This window comes from Pleurodeles waltl, chromosome 7, assembly GCF_031143425.1.
Source record: "Pleurodeles waltl isolate 20211129_DDA chromosome 7, aPleWal1.hap1.20221129, whole genome shotgun sequence".
Taxonomy (NCBI): Eukaryota; Metazoa; Chordata; class Amphibia; order Caudata; family Salamandridae; genus Pleurodeles; species Pleurodeles waltl.
Window position 1 is genome coordinate 873,287,672 of NC_090446.1, and position 16,275 is coordinate 873,303,946.

At 48.0% G+C, this 16,275-nt stretch overlaps 1 protein-coding gene across 2 annotated transcripts in view; it reads right to left on the reverse strand.

Annotated features, from left to right (window-relative positions):
• Positions 1-15,555, reverse strand: part of FCHSD1 (FCH and double SH3 domains 1) — a 310,185-nt gene extending 294,630 nt beyond the window's left edge. Inside the window, exons 1-2 of one of the 2 annotated variants that reach the window (XM_069199479.1) lie at positions 15,434-15,555; positions 5,269-5,366 (exon numbers count right to left, since the gene is read on the reverse strand). In XM_069199479.1, coding sequence (XP_069055580.1) covers positions 5,269-5,366; positions 15,434-15,454 — 119 coding nt within the window. In that variant the 5' untranslated portion in view covers positions 15,455-15,555. The remainder of the gene's footprint in view (positions 1-5,268; positions 5,367-15,433) is intronic. The other variant, XM_069199478.1, reaches the window with a different exon arrangement.
• Between the last annotated feature and the right edge of the window lie 720 nt (positions 15,556-16,275).

Genomic DNA, 16,275 nt, shown 5'->3' on the forward strand with positions numbered 1-16,275 from the left:
CAAATACCCTGACCTGAAAGCTCCTGAGTAATTGGGGGGGTCGGGAAGAGGGAGCTCCATGTTCTTTGCAGGAGTGGGGCCTCATGTTTCCTTCCTTACGTCGTCAAGCTTATGCCTGCATTCTGTGTACAGACCTTAGCCTGACGGCGTGGGCTCGAAACACGGGCGCGTTATTCCACCTTAACTGACAGGCAGGGCTTTAAGTCGACCGGGTCCTGCCGGTGCTCTAAAGAGAAGGTGCAGAGTCGGGTCTCTACCGGGCTCTCTATTTTTACCCTCACCCTCAGGGTGAAAAAAAACACATAAATCTTAAAATCGGCAGCAGTTATCACCCTGCGTCGCTTTTGATGTAATTTCAAAGATACTGGTTATTGTTCTTTCAAAGTCTCGTCTTTTCAGAACGGACACATTTTCAGTATTTTATTTGACAGTTGACAAAGTCAATAGTCCTGGCTTGTTTTAGGTGTAATGTCAGTTGTTTTTATTATAAATACCAGTTGGGCGGCACATTATGCCAAACCCAGATTTTAGCTTACATGTTTTTATGCCACGCCCTTAATTATACAGGCCACACCCCTTTGGAAGACCCACCAGTTTTTTCATCCCACTTAAAGCCCTGCTGACAGGACATCTCCCGTCTCCATATGCTGTGGTATCTTAATAGAGAGCGAACTCCCCCCACCACCACCCGAGGATGGTGCAGGTGGAGGACACACATACACCAGTAAGCACGCTTCTCTGCCCTGAAGCTTGGAAGACGGAACCTCTGCTGGTGACACACTGGCATCAACACACCAAGGATGTACCCAGCGCCAAGGCCGTTCATGGGCTTTTTAGGTTTGACAGCCTGAATCTACTTGCACGTGCATTCCTTGCGATCTTGTGCCAGTTTCCTTTAATTCAGAAGTATCTTAGAAACTGCTCCTGCTGGTTGGGCTGCTTTACAAAAAACACAAGAATGGGAGAGCTCGATTTGGCAGCCCGTGCTATGCCGAACGGATGGGGAAACTGAATTGTGCAACAGTTCGGCACGGGGCCCAGAACCTTTCTCTGCCTGGTCGTTCGCTGTAATAATTTACATCTGCAGGCCTCTTCCATACCCTGGATAACATGGTTTGCTGTTTTTGACAAAGTTGCAAGCGCGTTTGTACCAACTAAACATAAACATCGTCTTCACACTTGATACGAGTTATCAGTCTCAGCAGCGAGGCCAAGGATCGGATGCTCAACGTGTCTAAGTTCTCGTCTCATCTACCAGGCAGTGTCAATGGTACAGACGCTTTTAGAATGAAAGGCTGGCACGTGTGTGGTTGGACTTTAGGGTGCAGAGTACTAATATTCCAGAGGCCTCCAGGTAGAAGCACAGAATCCGCGTGGAGTCAAGTGAGGTTACAGTGCGTAACAACCTAAAAACTACCCACCCAGGGAATCTTGCCCAGCTGTGTGCAAACCCCAGAGCTCTGCTGTCAGAATGTGAGACTGGTCCCCGGTACTGTCTGCCAAGCCCGCCCTGCCACCATAAACACATAACACCCACATGCTCATTCCTGTAGGACTGAGGTTCACTCAGTTCCATTTCCTTCTACACTGAAGTGAGACTATCCGCCAAATATTTGCACGAGGACTTCTGCCAGCACCTCTGACCTGGAATTGCAGGAGCCTGAAAACATCCGATCCCGCCATCGTTACAACACGCTTCTCTTGAAACCACCCTTCAGTCGTTCCAAACCCACCCATTCATCCAAACTCCACCCCGCTAGTCTGCAGCAACAATCGTCTCAAGGACACATACTTGTTATGCTGCTGCAGCGCTGTGTTAACATTTCATTCATGACTCTGAGGGAATAGCCAGTGAACGTATTTGTTTCTTTAAGCACTAATCACGTTTACTTTAAAAACAGGAAACGCCAGCGCAAATTGAGCGTGGGGTGCCTTGTTGCACCCCATGAATTCCACCCAGAAACTAGAAGTATGTTCAAGATTCATGTTTCGATCCAAGGCGTTTTGTAAGTGGAGGGTGAAACTGGGGTTAAATAAGTACTCTGTTAGGTCTGAAGCTTGAGAGGTAGCTCTGCTGTCCCGCTCATACCTCTGACTGGGACGTATACTCCTTACTGCAGTGGCTGAGGCAGGCTGAGGCCTACCTTCTCCATCTCGACTGTTTTTTTTTTTAATGAGCCATTTAACAGTGGAGGGCTCGAGGCTGCCTGAGGAATATAGGGTGACTACGGCAGAGCCCTAGGATGGGCCGGTCTTAAAACGCCAGGCCCCAGACCGAGGCCCTTTGGCTCCTCACCGGCGCATTTAAATAAGAGGTGTCTACTCCCGTCGCTTACAGTGGTTTAAAATTGGGAAATATCGATGAAAGTCATAGGCAAACGAGGAGCAGAAACGATTAGAAGATTCTATTGGGTGAAAGCATTCCCCAATGCCTTGAGAGAGCCGATATCCGTCGGAGAGAGAGGGTCGTTTCATCTTGTGGGCGGATTTAGGCCCAACGGACAAATCCATGGGCTTGGCACCTGCACCAAAGTGAACTTTATTTACCCTCTCTAATGAGGCCCTTATCCTAGAGGTCCCTGCACTGCGCTTCGGGATCCGTATATGTACCATCGTAGCTGTAAGTACACCCGGGGGCCGCGGGGCCGGCCAGGCTCTGTCACCAGCAGCTTCTTAGGCCTCCTCCAGGCGCCACCTCCAGCTGATGGTCAGATGTTACTGGCCTCTAGCGTGGTCGTCTCCTCCGAGGTGACACTTGTATTTGCATTTGCGGGGTGACATGACAAACAGATCTTAAACCGTTGGCTTCACATAGGTGGTTTAACTTCTAAACAAACCTAAATGGCATTACCGCCCAACCACTGACATGCAGTACAGGTGGTACAGTAACGTGGTACAGTAACCTCCAGGATGCAGTCAGTTTGCGCGGGCTGCAGGAGATAACACTGCCACTTATCAGCTCCGTGTTCTCACATGTTCCTTTGATCTGTGAAACACGTCACTGTAACGCACCATGCAGACAGGCCTACTGCACCTCGCCCCATGCGGCTGTTTCATCATTGTCATCAGGGCCCTCCTCAGAAGACCACTGCAGCGTGCACAAATCATTACCCCTGCCAGCGCTGCCAATGGCAGTACCAACACAACTCAACCGGGCACTCTAGAAGAGTGACAATTACGACTATTACAGGTCCCTGAAGCTATCCTAGCGCATGGGCGGCGGGTACTAGTTATTTTCAATGCATACTGAATCAATAAACAGCTGTGAATGTGCTCATCCCGAAATTGGACAATCAAACGGTGCCTCCATGCAGCAGACTGTCAGAAGCGCTGGAAGCGCCGGGTATTGACAGTTAAGAGCCGGTGCTGAGCACTGGAACCATGGGCTCAAATTAAGCACTGACTGTCGTGTTGCTTTTGTGGCCAGAGACGGGCAATCCCTTCTCTGCTTCCTTCTCGCACCGACCGTCCGTTTACTGACGAGTCCCAAGTGTCTGGGGTGTACCGTGCTCCCACAGTGCTCTTCTGTATGTACATCTATCTTCGAGTTCTGGCGAATGCGGAAGCCGGCACGTGAAGCGGCCTGTGGACCGAAGGTGGTAGAGGCCCCCGATCACAGAGTGGTCCTGAAAGCTGGAGGGAGCTACGAGGAAGAGGAAGCACGGGAAAGAGTCCTGCCTAAATGTGCTGCCGGATGTGAGAGGAGTGGGGTCCAAGTGAAGTGCCAAAAGGTAGGGCCCCGATTGGCCAGCTGTGTTTGAATGGGCCAATCCACCCGCACCGGGGGTAGGTAATAAAGGGGTCTCCTGCTCTCCGGCAGCAGCGTGCAGTAGTTCCTGGACCAGTCCAGGCGGATAACTCTTTGTCCAGTTCGCCCACCCACCCACCCCGCCTACAAGAACAGCAATGGATTTCAAGAACACAAAGTGGCAAAAGTCTAGTAACAAAAGAGACAATCAGATATTCCAAATTGAAGATATCCAAGTAATAAAAAAAATACAGCTTCTTACTCAGCAGGATCTGGGACACCAGATGGCAAGACTTTGTAGAAGGCAACTGGGTTGCCTCCCCAAGTAGACACGGTTTCTGCAGTCGAGGCCTGGCTAGAGGCTGGCAATCCCAGGCAAGCTTTTGGCTATCAAGTGAATCCGCGAATCTGTCTGGGAGGAGTTACCCTAAAAGACTTTCGATCAAGGTCTAAAAGACTACTGAGCACAATAGGCTAAATGACACTGACACAGCTGAATTATGTGAAACTTTGTGAAAATTGTGGGAGGATTTACTTCTTGTAAGCAGAGCTTTTTTTTATTGTGGAAGGAGTCCATGGCCGAGGCTCCTGACTGTATGAGTAATGGAAGATGCCGCTGATGTGCAAAAATAAGTATGATTGTTCCACAGAAATATTGATGGACAACTGGTGGGGGTCTGCAAGATGGGTAGTGGAGAGAGATGGAAGGACAGTGGAACCCCATTTTTCACCAGAGAAACAACAAGATGCATATACAGGGAATTTCAACTATAGGAGAGATTAATTTGAACCCCAGGATGCTGAACCCACTTTGAAGAGCAGAGTGGGCACCTGGCTCGGATAGTCCTGCTGGCACCAAAGAGAAAACAAACATACAACTGGAGCATCAGGTATTCTTGCTGTTCTCTAAAGAGGTCGAAGCTCCCATCACATTTCAACAAGAGTACACATTTCCCAGTAAGCTCCATCCACAGGTCCCAGGTTTTCCTTAAAGAACATTTGTGCAAGTGCTTAAGTTCACGCCAGTTCTTTAACCGGGCTCACGTCCTTCTGAAGGTTCCTACTTTCAACTATTCTTTCTCAATGGAAATGCGATCCCTCCCTATATGCCCTCTTTGGGTGCTTGCTTCCCCACCATTCTCTTTCTCTGCAGGGTTCTAGGTTCTCATTTACACTTCTACAAAGGGGCACCTGTCTCTATTCCTTCAATATGTGCCCAGTATTCCTTCAATTTGGGCCAAGTTCTTTCCTAGTTTCCTGTCTTCATGGAGATTCCCTATCACATCTCCATATGTTACAATGTTTTCCTCAAGCTTCCTTCCATCAACTACCACACAAACCCATATTATTTTCCTCCATAACCACCCCACAGGTCCCCAGGTTTCCTCTATACTCCTTTACAGAGTTCCAGGTCCTCTCCTGTCTTCCTCACAGGTCTAGGTTATCTGAGGTTCTGTTCCTTAGGGGGACAGTTCTCATTATTCTCCTGCCTCCTCAGAAGCTGCTCCATCCTTCCTCACCTGATGTCCTCCAAGAGCTCGGTCTCCTGTTGCTGCTTGTTCTGGAGGCTTGACAGTTGCTCCGTGAAGCGCAGCTTCACCTCTTGTGTGGCCTTTACCTGCAGAGAGAGAGAAAATCTAGTATCAGTCACTCAAAACTGGGAGATGAAGACAGCCAAAGCAGCAGCAGTGGTATGGAAAGTACTGCAGAAGCACCGAAGGAGCACTGGGTTTACAAGAGGGGCAGTGCGGCCTCCAGAAAGGCAACAGTGGAAATGAGGTGACAGCCAAAAACGAGAAGGATTCAGGGGCAATTATGGGTCCAAAGTTGGACCAGCTCAGACAAAGAGAGAGTAAATGAGTTTCTAGAGAGCCATATGGGTCACTCCAGAGGGTGAAGAAAGGCTGTTAGACACACAAGATGGTCAGTGATGGCCCAAGAGGGTCAGTAAAAAGCACCAACAGGTCAGTGGGGTATGCTGGAAGGTGAGGGGTACAGGACAGTCAGGGCCTCATTTACATGAAACTGATGCATTGTCATCGTTGTGTCAGATTTCCTCCGCCTGACTCACATCCCCTAAGGACGCCACAGATGTGCTGTATTTACAATACATAGCTCCATGGTGCACATTTTCACAGATGCGCCAGAAATTCTGATGCATCTGTTTGCGCTAAAGTGACGCATTTCTGGAGTTGCGTTGTTAAACTAGCACAACTCCAGCAATGCAGGAGAGTTCCTTTGGAAAAAGCCCTGTGTCAATTGTATGCCTAGTCTGAGCAGCCGGTAATATTCTGACGCAGTGAAGTTGTAGAGTGATGCAGTGAGATGCTGTAAATTTAACTGCGTCAATTCTACTTGGCTTTTTCACTGGGAACGCCTACCCTGCATACATTATACCTGGCATGGGTATAATGTGATACAGGGCTTTACAAACTGACGCATTGGGCCCAATACATCAGTTTCTAAATATGGAGCAGTGTAGTGCACTGCTAGTTCCACCGATGTGTAAAAAAAAATGAAGCAGCGGCACAAGGAGCTTGTAAATGATGCCATCATTGTAGTGCAGAGGCAGGTCAGTGACAGCATAGCAGAAGCTACAGTGTGGTGATGAGAGTGTGAAGGGGCACACAAAGGCCAATGAGGGGCTCAGGGGGGACAGTATGGTGCAAAGGAGGGTCACTGAAGGGCACATTAGGACTTGTGAGGGTTTCAGGAAGAGGGACTGGTGCCCGAGATCTGTATTTTCCTACAGAATGTTAGATGAAGGGATTAATACAGTTTAAGATCCAGATTTGGGCATGGTGTTCTGTGGATTGCTGTTGAGGCTGCTAGGGAAGGAACTTAGGCTGGTATGTACAGTTTAATTCCCAAATTATTTTCAATAACAGTCCACACGTCGAGCGCAGCCCCTCATCATGAAGTGGCTCCTCAAAGTGTGTAAACAAACCCTAACTTTAGATGCTATGTAGCAGGTGACCCTTTACACCACAACGTAGCCCTCTCTCTCTCATTGTACACTACATTCATGATTTACAAACCTGCTGACTGATAATTCACTAGTAACCCATCTACTGGATTAGGTTCACATTTCTGCAAAACTCCAATACACTATTATAAAGTATGTGCAAATTCATATATTGCTCAACACCACCAGTAACAATGGCCTCGACACCATTTCATCCTGCACATACTTTAGTACTTGAGTCTGTATGGACATTACTCACCTGAAGATTTGGATTACTGCAATTTCCTCCCTGGATTACCAGAATCTTCCAGCCCCTGGCCTATTCCCAGCCCCTTCTCCAAGCCCATCTAGTGGTCACAATGCACTTCACTAGTAGGATCCACATCAAGCTGGAGCTCATGATGCACCATCTCGGACAACCAACGGTTCGCCTGGTGTCACAGCCAGTGTCCCTAAAGCTGAACTAGACAGCTTAATTTCAGGTTTTGGAGGATATGCTTGAGGAGAAGACATGCCTGAGAAGTTACTTAAGCACAATGGCATTCAGTTTTGTTCAAGGGTAGCACAAACATCTATTATTCACTGGTGGGGAGCAATGTGTAGTCTCTAGGCAAACATCTTTGTTGAGTGTACCAATTGCCTGGCGAAATAGTGCTCAAAATGAGCATTAATGAGTACATGTGTGAATGTCAAGTGTTAAATGTATTTGTTCAGTGATAGTTAACATTGCATGCAACCTTGTACTAAACTGAAAAGAGGTTGGATGCTGCATAGTTGAATTATAACAACAAATTAGAAAGGATGCAGGATTAGCCAGAGGCCTATGAGTGATGTTACAGCAAGAACTGAGTAAAATAGAGCCAGGTTTGTGAGAACATGCAGAACCTAAAATTGTGGGTAGAGCGGTGGCTGCCTGTATACCAGTGTAAAAAGATATTTACCTGGTTGTGCCCGTACGCAAGCCTCACCTGATGCCATTTTGATCAATAGTCAATTAACACCATGACCAGCCTTTTGGCCAGATTGGAGGCCAAGATCTAGCAGTTCATGCATCTTCACCTTAACATATAACAAGGGTGGGTAAACATTTTAGAACAACTGGAAGACGGGATCAGGTGGAACATGGATTGATTATTGAGTGTGGCGAATCTTAAGCAATAAGGGGATAAGGAGGTAACTAGTGACGTGAGGCTTCAGGAATGGACCATGTTGGAAAGTGAGCCAGTGACAAACCTTCTTGGATCTGACCAAAGCTCAGTAGAACTTAAAGACTTGAGGTGTCTAGAATGTTCATCAGTGCATCAACAAACCCTACAAGTGGCGTTGTTACACAGGGAAACCCATACATGAAGGATGGCCTTCTCCTGTGGGAGCACCCTTCCATAGAGAAAGTCTTGTTTGCTTCATCTAGTAGAGTTCAAAGTAGCAACCACCCCTTTTCCCCAATCTGCAGATCATAATATTCTGGAGTCGTTCCTCACAGGTAAACAGTAAGTCATGTATTTTGTATGGTTGGTTTCACAGGAGTAAAAACTCACAGCGTTCTACAGAGTGCCTGGTCCAGCACTGAAATATAATAACGTCCACAGCAAAGCAAAGTGTCATTGCAAGCAATCTCGGGTAGAAAGTGTCACCCAGATCATCACACCACTTCGAGGCACATGTGAATAGTTAAGTGTAATAACCCTCAGATGGGGGCTTTAAGAGATGCCTGCACATAGTTTCAAGATATTTCTGCTTACAAGTATTACATCAACTGGTGGGCATACCAGAGTAGTTAAGAGTAAGACCCCTCAGTGGAGGGCGTTAACAGCTATTTATTGCCTGACTATTAACCCATCTCGGCACCAGCCAAAGGCTCATAACGAGGACAAACGGATAGTAGCTGCGAGCTATGCCCCCACAGTATGTGACAATTCTGCGATTCACTTTCTTTCCATAAATTTCACCTTCTATAGACAAGCTTGTCATCCGTGCCTGTACCTTCACGTCCCTGCTTCAGAGTTGGATTTACAAATACGTACTGCACAACCCTTAATATTCCATAGAGTGAGGTATGATTTAAAGTTACAACCCAGAAATGTTCAGTACTTCATAACTGCCGATATAAGATTCGCAAAATGCTGCTATAGGATACTGCCCATATGTCATCAGTGGACTCGGCCCTATGGAGCTCGGACTGCAGGAAGCGGCTGCTTTGCCTGGTTTCCTAGAAGTTTGTTAGGAAGGAGTGATGTTCATTTAACCCATGAAACACTGCAACATCGCGTGTGGGGCGCACACCACTCTCCTGAAGCCAGTGCTTAACTTGTGCTTGTTGTTTCCGGTGCTGAGCACCGGCACTGGTTTTTGAGGGCCGGCACTTATTTTTCTGTCTCAAGCATTTACTGCGAGCAAACGACATATATGGGAAAGACGGAGGAGGAGAAAAACGAAAAAGCGTCACAATGGGAGAAAGCAGAAAGCTGCAAGAGTTGGCCAAAGGCGCAGGGAGTGGCCTTAAAAGGATTACAGAGGCCCGAGATGGCTTCAGGATTATGCTGCCTCAGTTTTCTATGTTCGCACTTTAAATTGCAGCCGCCCCGTATTTAAGAGGAGGGCTTTGGTCACCAGCACGTTTTTATTTACAAAGTAAGCACTGCCTGAAGCATAATGGTGCTAAAACAACAGGTTCTCAGCTCGATGGCACTTATTTTTTCGTCGTCCGCAGGACGAAGAGTTGAGTTGGCCTTCGGTGATTTGACTCAAACTTCTAGGTTCGGCAACAGGCGCACAACCCGCCAGGCTGTTTGAATGGCACAATCATGATAGGACCCGGTTAGGGTGACCAGAATTTTACAGTGAGAAACCGGGACATGTCATAAAAAAATAGAAAAAGGGCTACAATTTTACTCGAACTGAGCGCGCAGAATATCAGCGCTAATCGGCATAGAATTACAGCAGAGGCACAAAGAATATAAATTAAAAGCAATTTTTAAAGCCAGCACCATGCCTGTTATTTAAATTGCTTTCTTATAACAGCTGCTAACTATCCTTGCTGTGGAAAACATAAAAAGGCACCTCCCACCATTTTAAGTCGACCCTCTCTGAAAACCGGAACATGAGCTAAATTTCCCGAAATCTGTCGGGACAGCTGGTGAAAAACAAGGACTGTCACGGCAAATCAGGGACGCCTGGTCACCCTGGATCCAGTCTCAGACTGGACACTGCACTGCCCTTGGCCACAGGTGAGCGGCCTGGAGTATGCAGCCCGGGGATCTCCGAGGATAGGGCCCACCTCCCCCAGCCGAAGGCCGGCTCCGCGCCTGGCTCTGTGGCGGACACGTCCTTCAGCGCTGACTGGTACACGAGGTTCTGCTGCATCCCGACGGCTCTGGAGGTCTATAAAGGTAAAAGCCGCTGGGCTAAAATTGGCCAGCATGTAAATCAGATATGCAAAGGTCTTGTTTACGGTGCAGGCACGGGAAATGAACAACCCTGCAGCACTCAGCACAAAGGACAGGCGATGTATGATCCACGGGGTGGTTTGGGGGCGGGCAGGGGCCTCCAGCAGGGCCTTTGGCCACCTCCCCTAGGCTCAGTCTCTCAATGGCGGGTGTCTGTCCGTCACTGATACACCCCCTTTTCCAGGAACTGTTGACAGTTCTACATCTTCCTGATCCTGGGGTGGCTTCCCTATTTCCTTCTTCGTCTGTCTGGTGTGTCTGTCTTGTATTTCATCCTAATTCTCCCTAGTTCGGAGTGAGGTATATGGCTTTCATGATATTTCTATCTATGCCTGGGACTGGGCCTGGGACTGGGAGAGATGCCTGTCTTTTTCATATTACTTCATTCTGTGCACGAAGGAGGTGTCCGACAGTTTCATATTACTTCCTATGCCTGAGGGGGGTGCTTCGTGTTACTTCGTTCTACTCCTGAGAGAGGTATTTGTCTGTTGCATGTTCCTCCATCCTGTGCCTTGGGGAGATGTCTGCTTCATGTTATTTCATCCAATGTCTGAAGGTATCCGTATGTTACCTCGTCCTGTTTCTGGCAGAGGTGTTTGTTTTATGTTAATTAATGTTATTTCCTCCACTGTCTGGGAGAGATGTCTGTTTTATGTTAACTCATCCTGTGCCTGGAAGAGGTGTTTGACTGTTTCATGTTCTTGCATCCATGTCTGGGAGAGATGCCTGTTTCATATTACTTCATCCTATGCCAGGAGGAAGTGTTTGTTTCATGTTCATTTCTCATTTGACTGTGAGAGATGTCTGCTTAAAGTTTCTTCATTCTATGCCTGGAGCTGTCCGTCTGCTTTCTGATACACCTCAACCTATTGCTGGGACAGGTGTCTGTTTCATGTTACTTCACCTGTGCCCAAGAGTGGCGTCTATATGTTCCATGTTACTTTATCCCACACTTGACAGAGATGTCTCTCTGATTCATGTTACCTCACTAAATGCCTGGGATAAGTGTCTGGTTTCATTTTACTTCGCCCTATGCATTGGACAAGTGTCTGTTTCATGTTATATTATCGTATGCCTTGGAGAAATGTCTGTTTCATGTTAATTCACCCTAAGAGGGGAAGATGTCTCTGTTTCCTTCAACGTCATCCCGAACCGAGGAAAACGTATTTGCTTCCGGTGCACCTTCATGTATTTTTGTACAATGTATGTTTGGTGTCTGCCGCTTGCCACCCTCGTTCGAAGCCGCCTGTTTTCGCTTTTTTTCGGTTGGGCGTGTACCCATGAATACATCGTGTACCCCATGCGTTACACATGTCAATCCTTTACCCCCGTACCAGGACACAGCTGTTCCAACCTTCATTCCGCACATGTGTCTACATCGTGTGCCTCGTCATGCTGTCCCCAGCGTGGGTCCCGTCTCTTTCAGTATCTCTCCTAAAAAGGACAGATGTCTGCCTCAACACCCTTCTTCCCCTGCTCAAGGCGTCTTTATCCACCTGCACTCTGGACAGGTGTTTCCAGCGCTCTCCACTTCTCTCAGACGGACAAAGTCCACCTGCAGCCCCTTGAAATCTGATTGTTTCTACGTCATGCGCTTTCCAAGTCCACACATTCACCCTAGAGTGACCAGGCGTCCCGGATGTGTCGGGACCGTCCCGGGTTTTCGCCAGCTGTCCCGGTAGCTATAGACAAATTTGGTTCGTGAACTGTTTTTTGGAGAGAGTAGAGGGAGGCATGTTCTTTTCTGTGATACATAGCAGGGCTAGTTAGCAGCTATTATAAGAAAGCAATTTAATTAAAATGTAACTTAATGGGTTTTTAAAAAAATTCATTTTCTTATTTTCTTAGTGCCTCTTTTGTGATTTTAGGTTGATAAGGACTATCATTCTGTGCCGCTCTTAGTCCTTCTTTTATTTTTTGCATAATGTCCAGTTTTTGAGGATTCAAGATCTGGTCAACCTACTTCATCCTCATCGTCTTCCTTGTCTGAGCCCTTACAGAATGAAAAGGACCTGAATAAGGAAGCTTGGAGTAACGGAGATTACTGACAAGTAATCAGTCTATTGCCTCCTCATGTGTCTTTCTTGTCACAGTCCTTAATTTAACAGGACAGAGGTGAGAAACACTTGGAGTAATGAATATTACTGAGAAGTAATCAGACTACTGCCCCCTCGTGTATTACTCGTCACCGTCCTTGGGCAATGAACAGGGAGGAGGTGACAAACACCTTGAACGAAGATTACTGAGTAGTAATACTGAGTTGCATATGCCAACCCAGGAGGCAGGAAGCTCTACATATAGCCCATACCTTAAAAGTAGTGCATGTTTAAGAGAGTACGATACATTCTGGAAGTGTGTTGTCATTCTTCAACACATTCTCACTGCCCACAGTGCCCGCTCACTGGGCACACCCATGTACCCAGCCCCGACCATGAACTTAGGACAGTGACAAATCTGCTGTAACGCTTTCTTTCCAGGGCCCTACGTGTGATTTATGGTCAGAAAGTGACTCAAATTCCGATTCTCTGAACTAGGACTTATGACCACAAAACGGTCTGCATTGTTGGGAAAAGTACAAAAAGAAGATGAAACAACTATAAAAATGTTTTTCTACAATTGTTTCATGTCATGAGAAGTTGTACAAATGGCCTGCGCAGCTTAATGCTGAAGGGTCCCGTGTGTATCCCACAGCTCCCAGCAATTTTTAGCCACTGTCTTTATTTCAAGTTGACTTGGTGCCTAGGAGTGAAATCTCACACTCCTGAGGCGCAGAAGAGAGGCGGGTGCTATCCGGCGCATCACAAGAAGCTTCCCTTCGGATGTCTCCCTCAGACGTTTAGTAATGGCGGTAGGGGTGGCAGTCTTCCAGCCCTAGAAACGCACCACCATGAGGCTGATTTGGATGACCCCTCATGTCTTGTCATTTAGAACGAAATGCCACTGCCCCAGGGTGCAAGAAAAACTTCAAATCTGCAACAGTAGGAGGGGTGTGTAAGGATGTTTGATGTGAAAGATAGTAAGTACAGGGTAAAGGCCTTCAGAGCGTAGGAAGATGTTTCCCTGCCCACAAAGTTGTAAAGTTACTGACTTTTGCCCTTCAAAAGGTTGCGAACCTTTGCTTTACCCATGCAAAGTTTTATCTCTGTATAGGGAGCTAAGTCAAGCCACTGCGACCCATAGATGCGACTCTCGCTGCCTACAAATTTGTGTCAGAATTCCATGCTGCAAAATGAAGGCAGAAGTTTTCTCTGTAGGTTTGCGTTTATCAAAGTATTCCCCTACACAGCGCATTACAAAGGCGCACACTACTAAAGACCTCACTCTGAAGTCCCCCGGCGTTGGACCCGGTGACTCTCCCCAACCCCCAAGCGTTACAGACACCAGGGGCACCTGCAGCATTGGGCGCGGGGGCAGACTTCTTCCTCGTTATGCGAGGAACTCTGAAGGCCTTCTTAGAGGTGAGCAATTTCTGGGGATTATGTTACTTCGGTGCAACTTCTCATGGTCAGTCCTCATTTGCCACCGGATTTTCACTCGAAAATCAGCATTCGGGCGAAAGATACCACCCTTGTAGAGTTACTTCGGATCTCACAATGTCAGTGGGCCAGCAACGCCTGCTACCGGCTCCAATGGAATTACAAGGGATATGCCAATGGGGCTCTTACTTTTTTTTTTAGCAAGCGTATCTTCCAAACAATTATATTTTTGTCTTATACGACCCTATACGTGACCTCAGCTGTTGCAAGGGACACAATTTTCATACGGATGTCCCGGAGAATAACTGGTGCAAACTATACAAAGTTTTCCGTGGACCTTCTCAAAAGTGGCAAAAAAGGTCTCTGTCCACCTCTGATACAAATGCAAGGCTGAAAGAAAGGGCTCATTGAACAGTGGAGGGTTGTTCAATCTCCTGCCCATTCTGTCCTCTAGCCAGTCAGCAGATTCTCCTTCCCAACACTGCCCATTCGTACTAACACAGAACCATGGACCCTATCCAAGAAATACCTGGGATTTTTTTTTTTACATTTTAGAAAAAAACACATAGGTATAGATGGAATGCTGCAGAGATGGACTGGACACCAACCACATGTAAGATGGAGGGTACACGGTGGTGGCGGGCCTATATCCTGGGAATCTGGTCGAGTAGGCGTGTGCCTTTCGAATCCATTAAAGAAACGGGCAGAACATTACATTACATTGAACTATCTTAGAAGCTAAGGCTTCCTTCTAATTACCACCATAGTCCAAAATCTTTAAGCTACTACACATTTCCCTGTTAGTGAAATCAAGTGGTACCTCCTGACCTTCCCTGCGCTGTCAACTTCTTATTTGAATTGAACATTGTTCTATTGTGTACAGCAGTCAGAGTCTCGATTTTCTTCTTAAGCAGGGAACAAGTCTGTTCCTTTGTGTGTGCTTACTTCAGTAAGGGAACACTTGCTTAGTTTGTAATGAGTAGAAATAAAATGACAGCCCCCCTGTACCTACCACTGTACTATGTGACAGGTGCTCATATGTAGCTGACTCTTCCAGCAGCCTATGCAGGTGGGCTCCCTTGTGTCTATGGAAAGAGAGGCGCTATTTTATGTTGTTAACACGGAGGTCTTCGGCGCAGGAGTCAGCCCAGGTAGGAGCAGGCGTCTCTCGCTGGCTGCCTTTAATGCGCAAAATGTGTCTCGCATATCCCAATGTCCAAATTGGGGCTGCACCCATCAGTCTCTTGGGATGGATTTGCAACTTTAAGAAAGCGTACTTGTTTATTTCCGGGAGTGGGTATATTTCAGAGCGTCTCTGTGTTAGTCCACTTCCAGAATCTGTCTCACAGGCCCCCGTATGTCTGTCTCTCTTCATCCTTCTCTAGCTCACTCCCACCCCCTCTTTCGGGCCAGCTCTCTCTTTCAGTTGTCGTCGGCACCAGTCTTTCTTTAGATGTGTAAAGCTACAGAGATTGTCCACTTTCGCCCACGGAATACTAAACACTAGTGCTCCAAAGCGGTGTACCCCGGTCCTGCTCTCCACGAAGGCGGTCCCTTCTCTCTGTGACAGCTCTCTCTCTCCCGGGACATCTCTGCCTTTACTCCGGAGCTGGGGAAAGGCCCCTTGTCTGTTACCTCTGCCTCACGATGCCTGGGCACTGGGACTGCTCTACACCTGAAGCACCTCTCTTCGAGTATTTCTAGGCTGAGAGGTAGGAGACAGCAGCACCCCTTCACCTCTCTCCCTGAAACTCTGGCTCTCGGTGCGCCTCCTCCCCCTAGCCGCCCCACGACTTACTTTTCTCGGCGGAGGCTGCATGCTGCTGTCCCCGGGCACTGTCGTAGCGCTAGGCTCCAGCTGCGACGTTGGCTCCGGGGAGAGTGTCCGGAACTGAGTGTCCCGGAGCCGGGGACCGCCCCCGTTCGAGCCCCGGGAGCACCGCCCCCCGTGGGGCGGCATTAAGTACCTTAGCCCGGCCTCCTGTGCCTCAGCCCGCCTCCTCCACCAAAGGCCATCATTCCGGCAAGTCATTTTCGACACAATCTAGGCCTCCCCTGCTACCTCATTGAGAACTCCTGTTCCCCGTTACAGGTGCCATTGGCCTCACCTGATTTAGCTTCGCGCAACCGTCTGCTCTCCTCACACCTCTGTCTGTCCCCCTACACCGAAACAACTCTTTGCCTCACCGTGACTAAGGAGGAAGTGGCAGACGCCATCCTCTTGACAAGGAGGTAGTGCTATGATGGGAAGGCAGGGTTGGAGAGAAAAACTTTTGGGAGAGGGTGTTAGAAGGCTGAGGTGCTGGAGACGAGTCTCAGTAAAGTGGAATAGATTGAGGTGGAGGAGAGTGAAATCACGGGGAGACAGGAGCCTGCTCGCCCCCCACGCCTCCTCCCCCCTCCCGGGCCCCCCATTGCAACTCGTTGGCCTTAACCTCAATGTGTTCTCATTCACCTCACACTCTCCTACTCGAGGAAAGCCTCCTGAGCTCACCCTCTGTTACTTTACCTGTTCCTAAATTCAGTGCTGTTTCCTCGTTCTAGCCAAAGCATTCTTCAGACCACCTCGGCGTCCCCCACCAAAGCTGGGCCTCCTAACTTCAGCTCGACCTCCTCCACTCCAGCTGCCCCTCTAGTGCG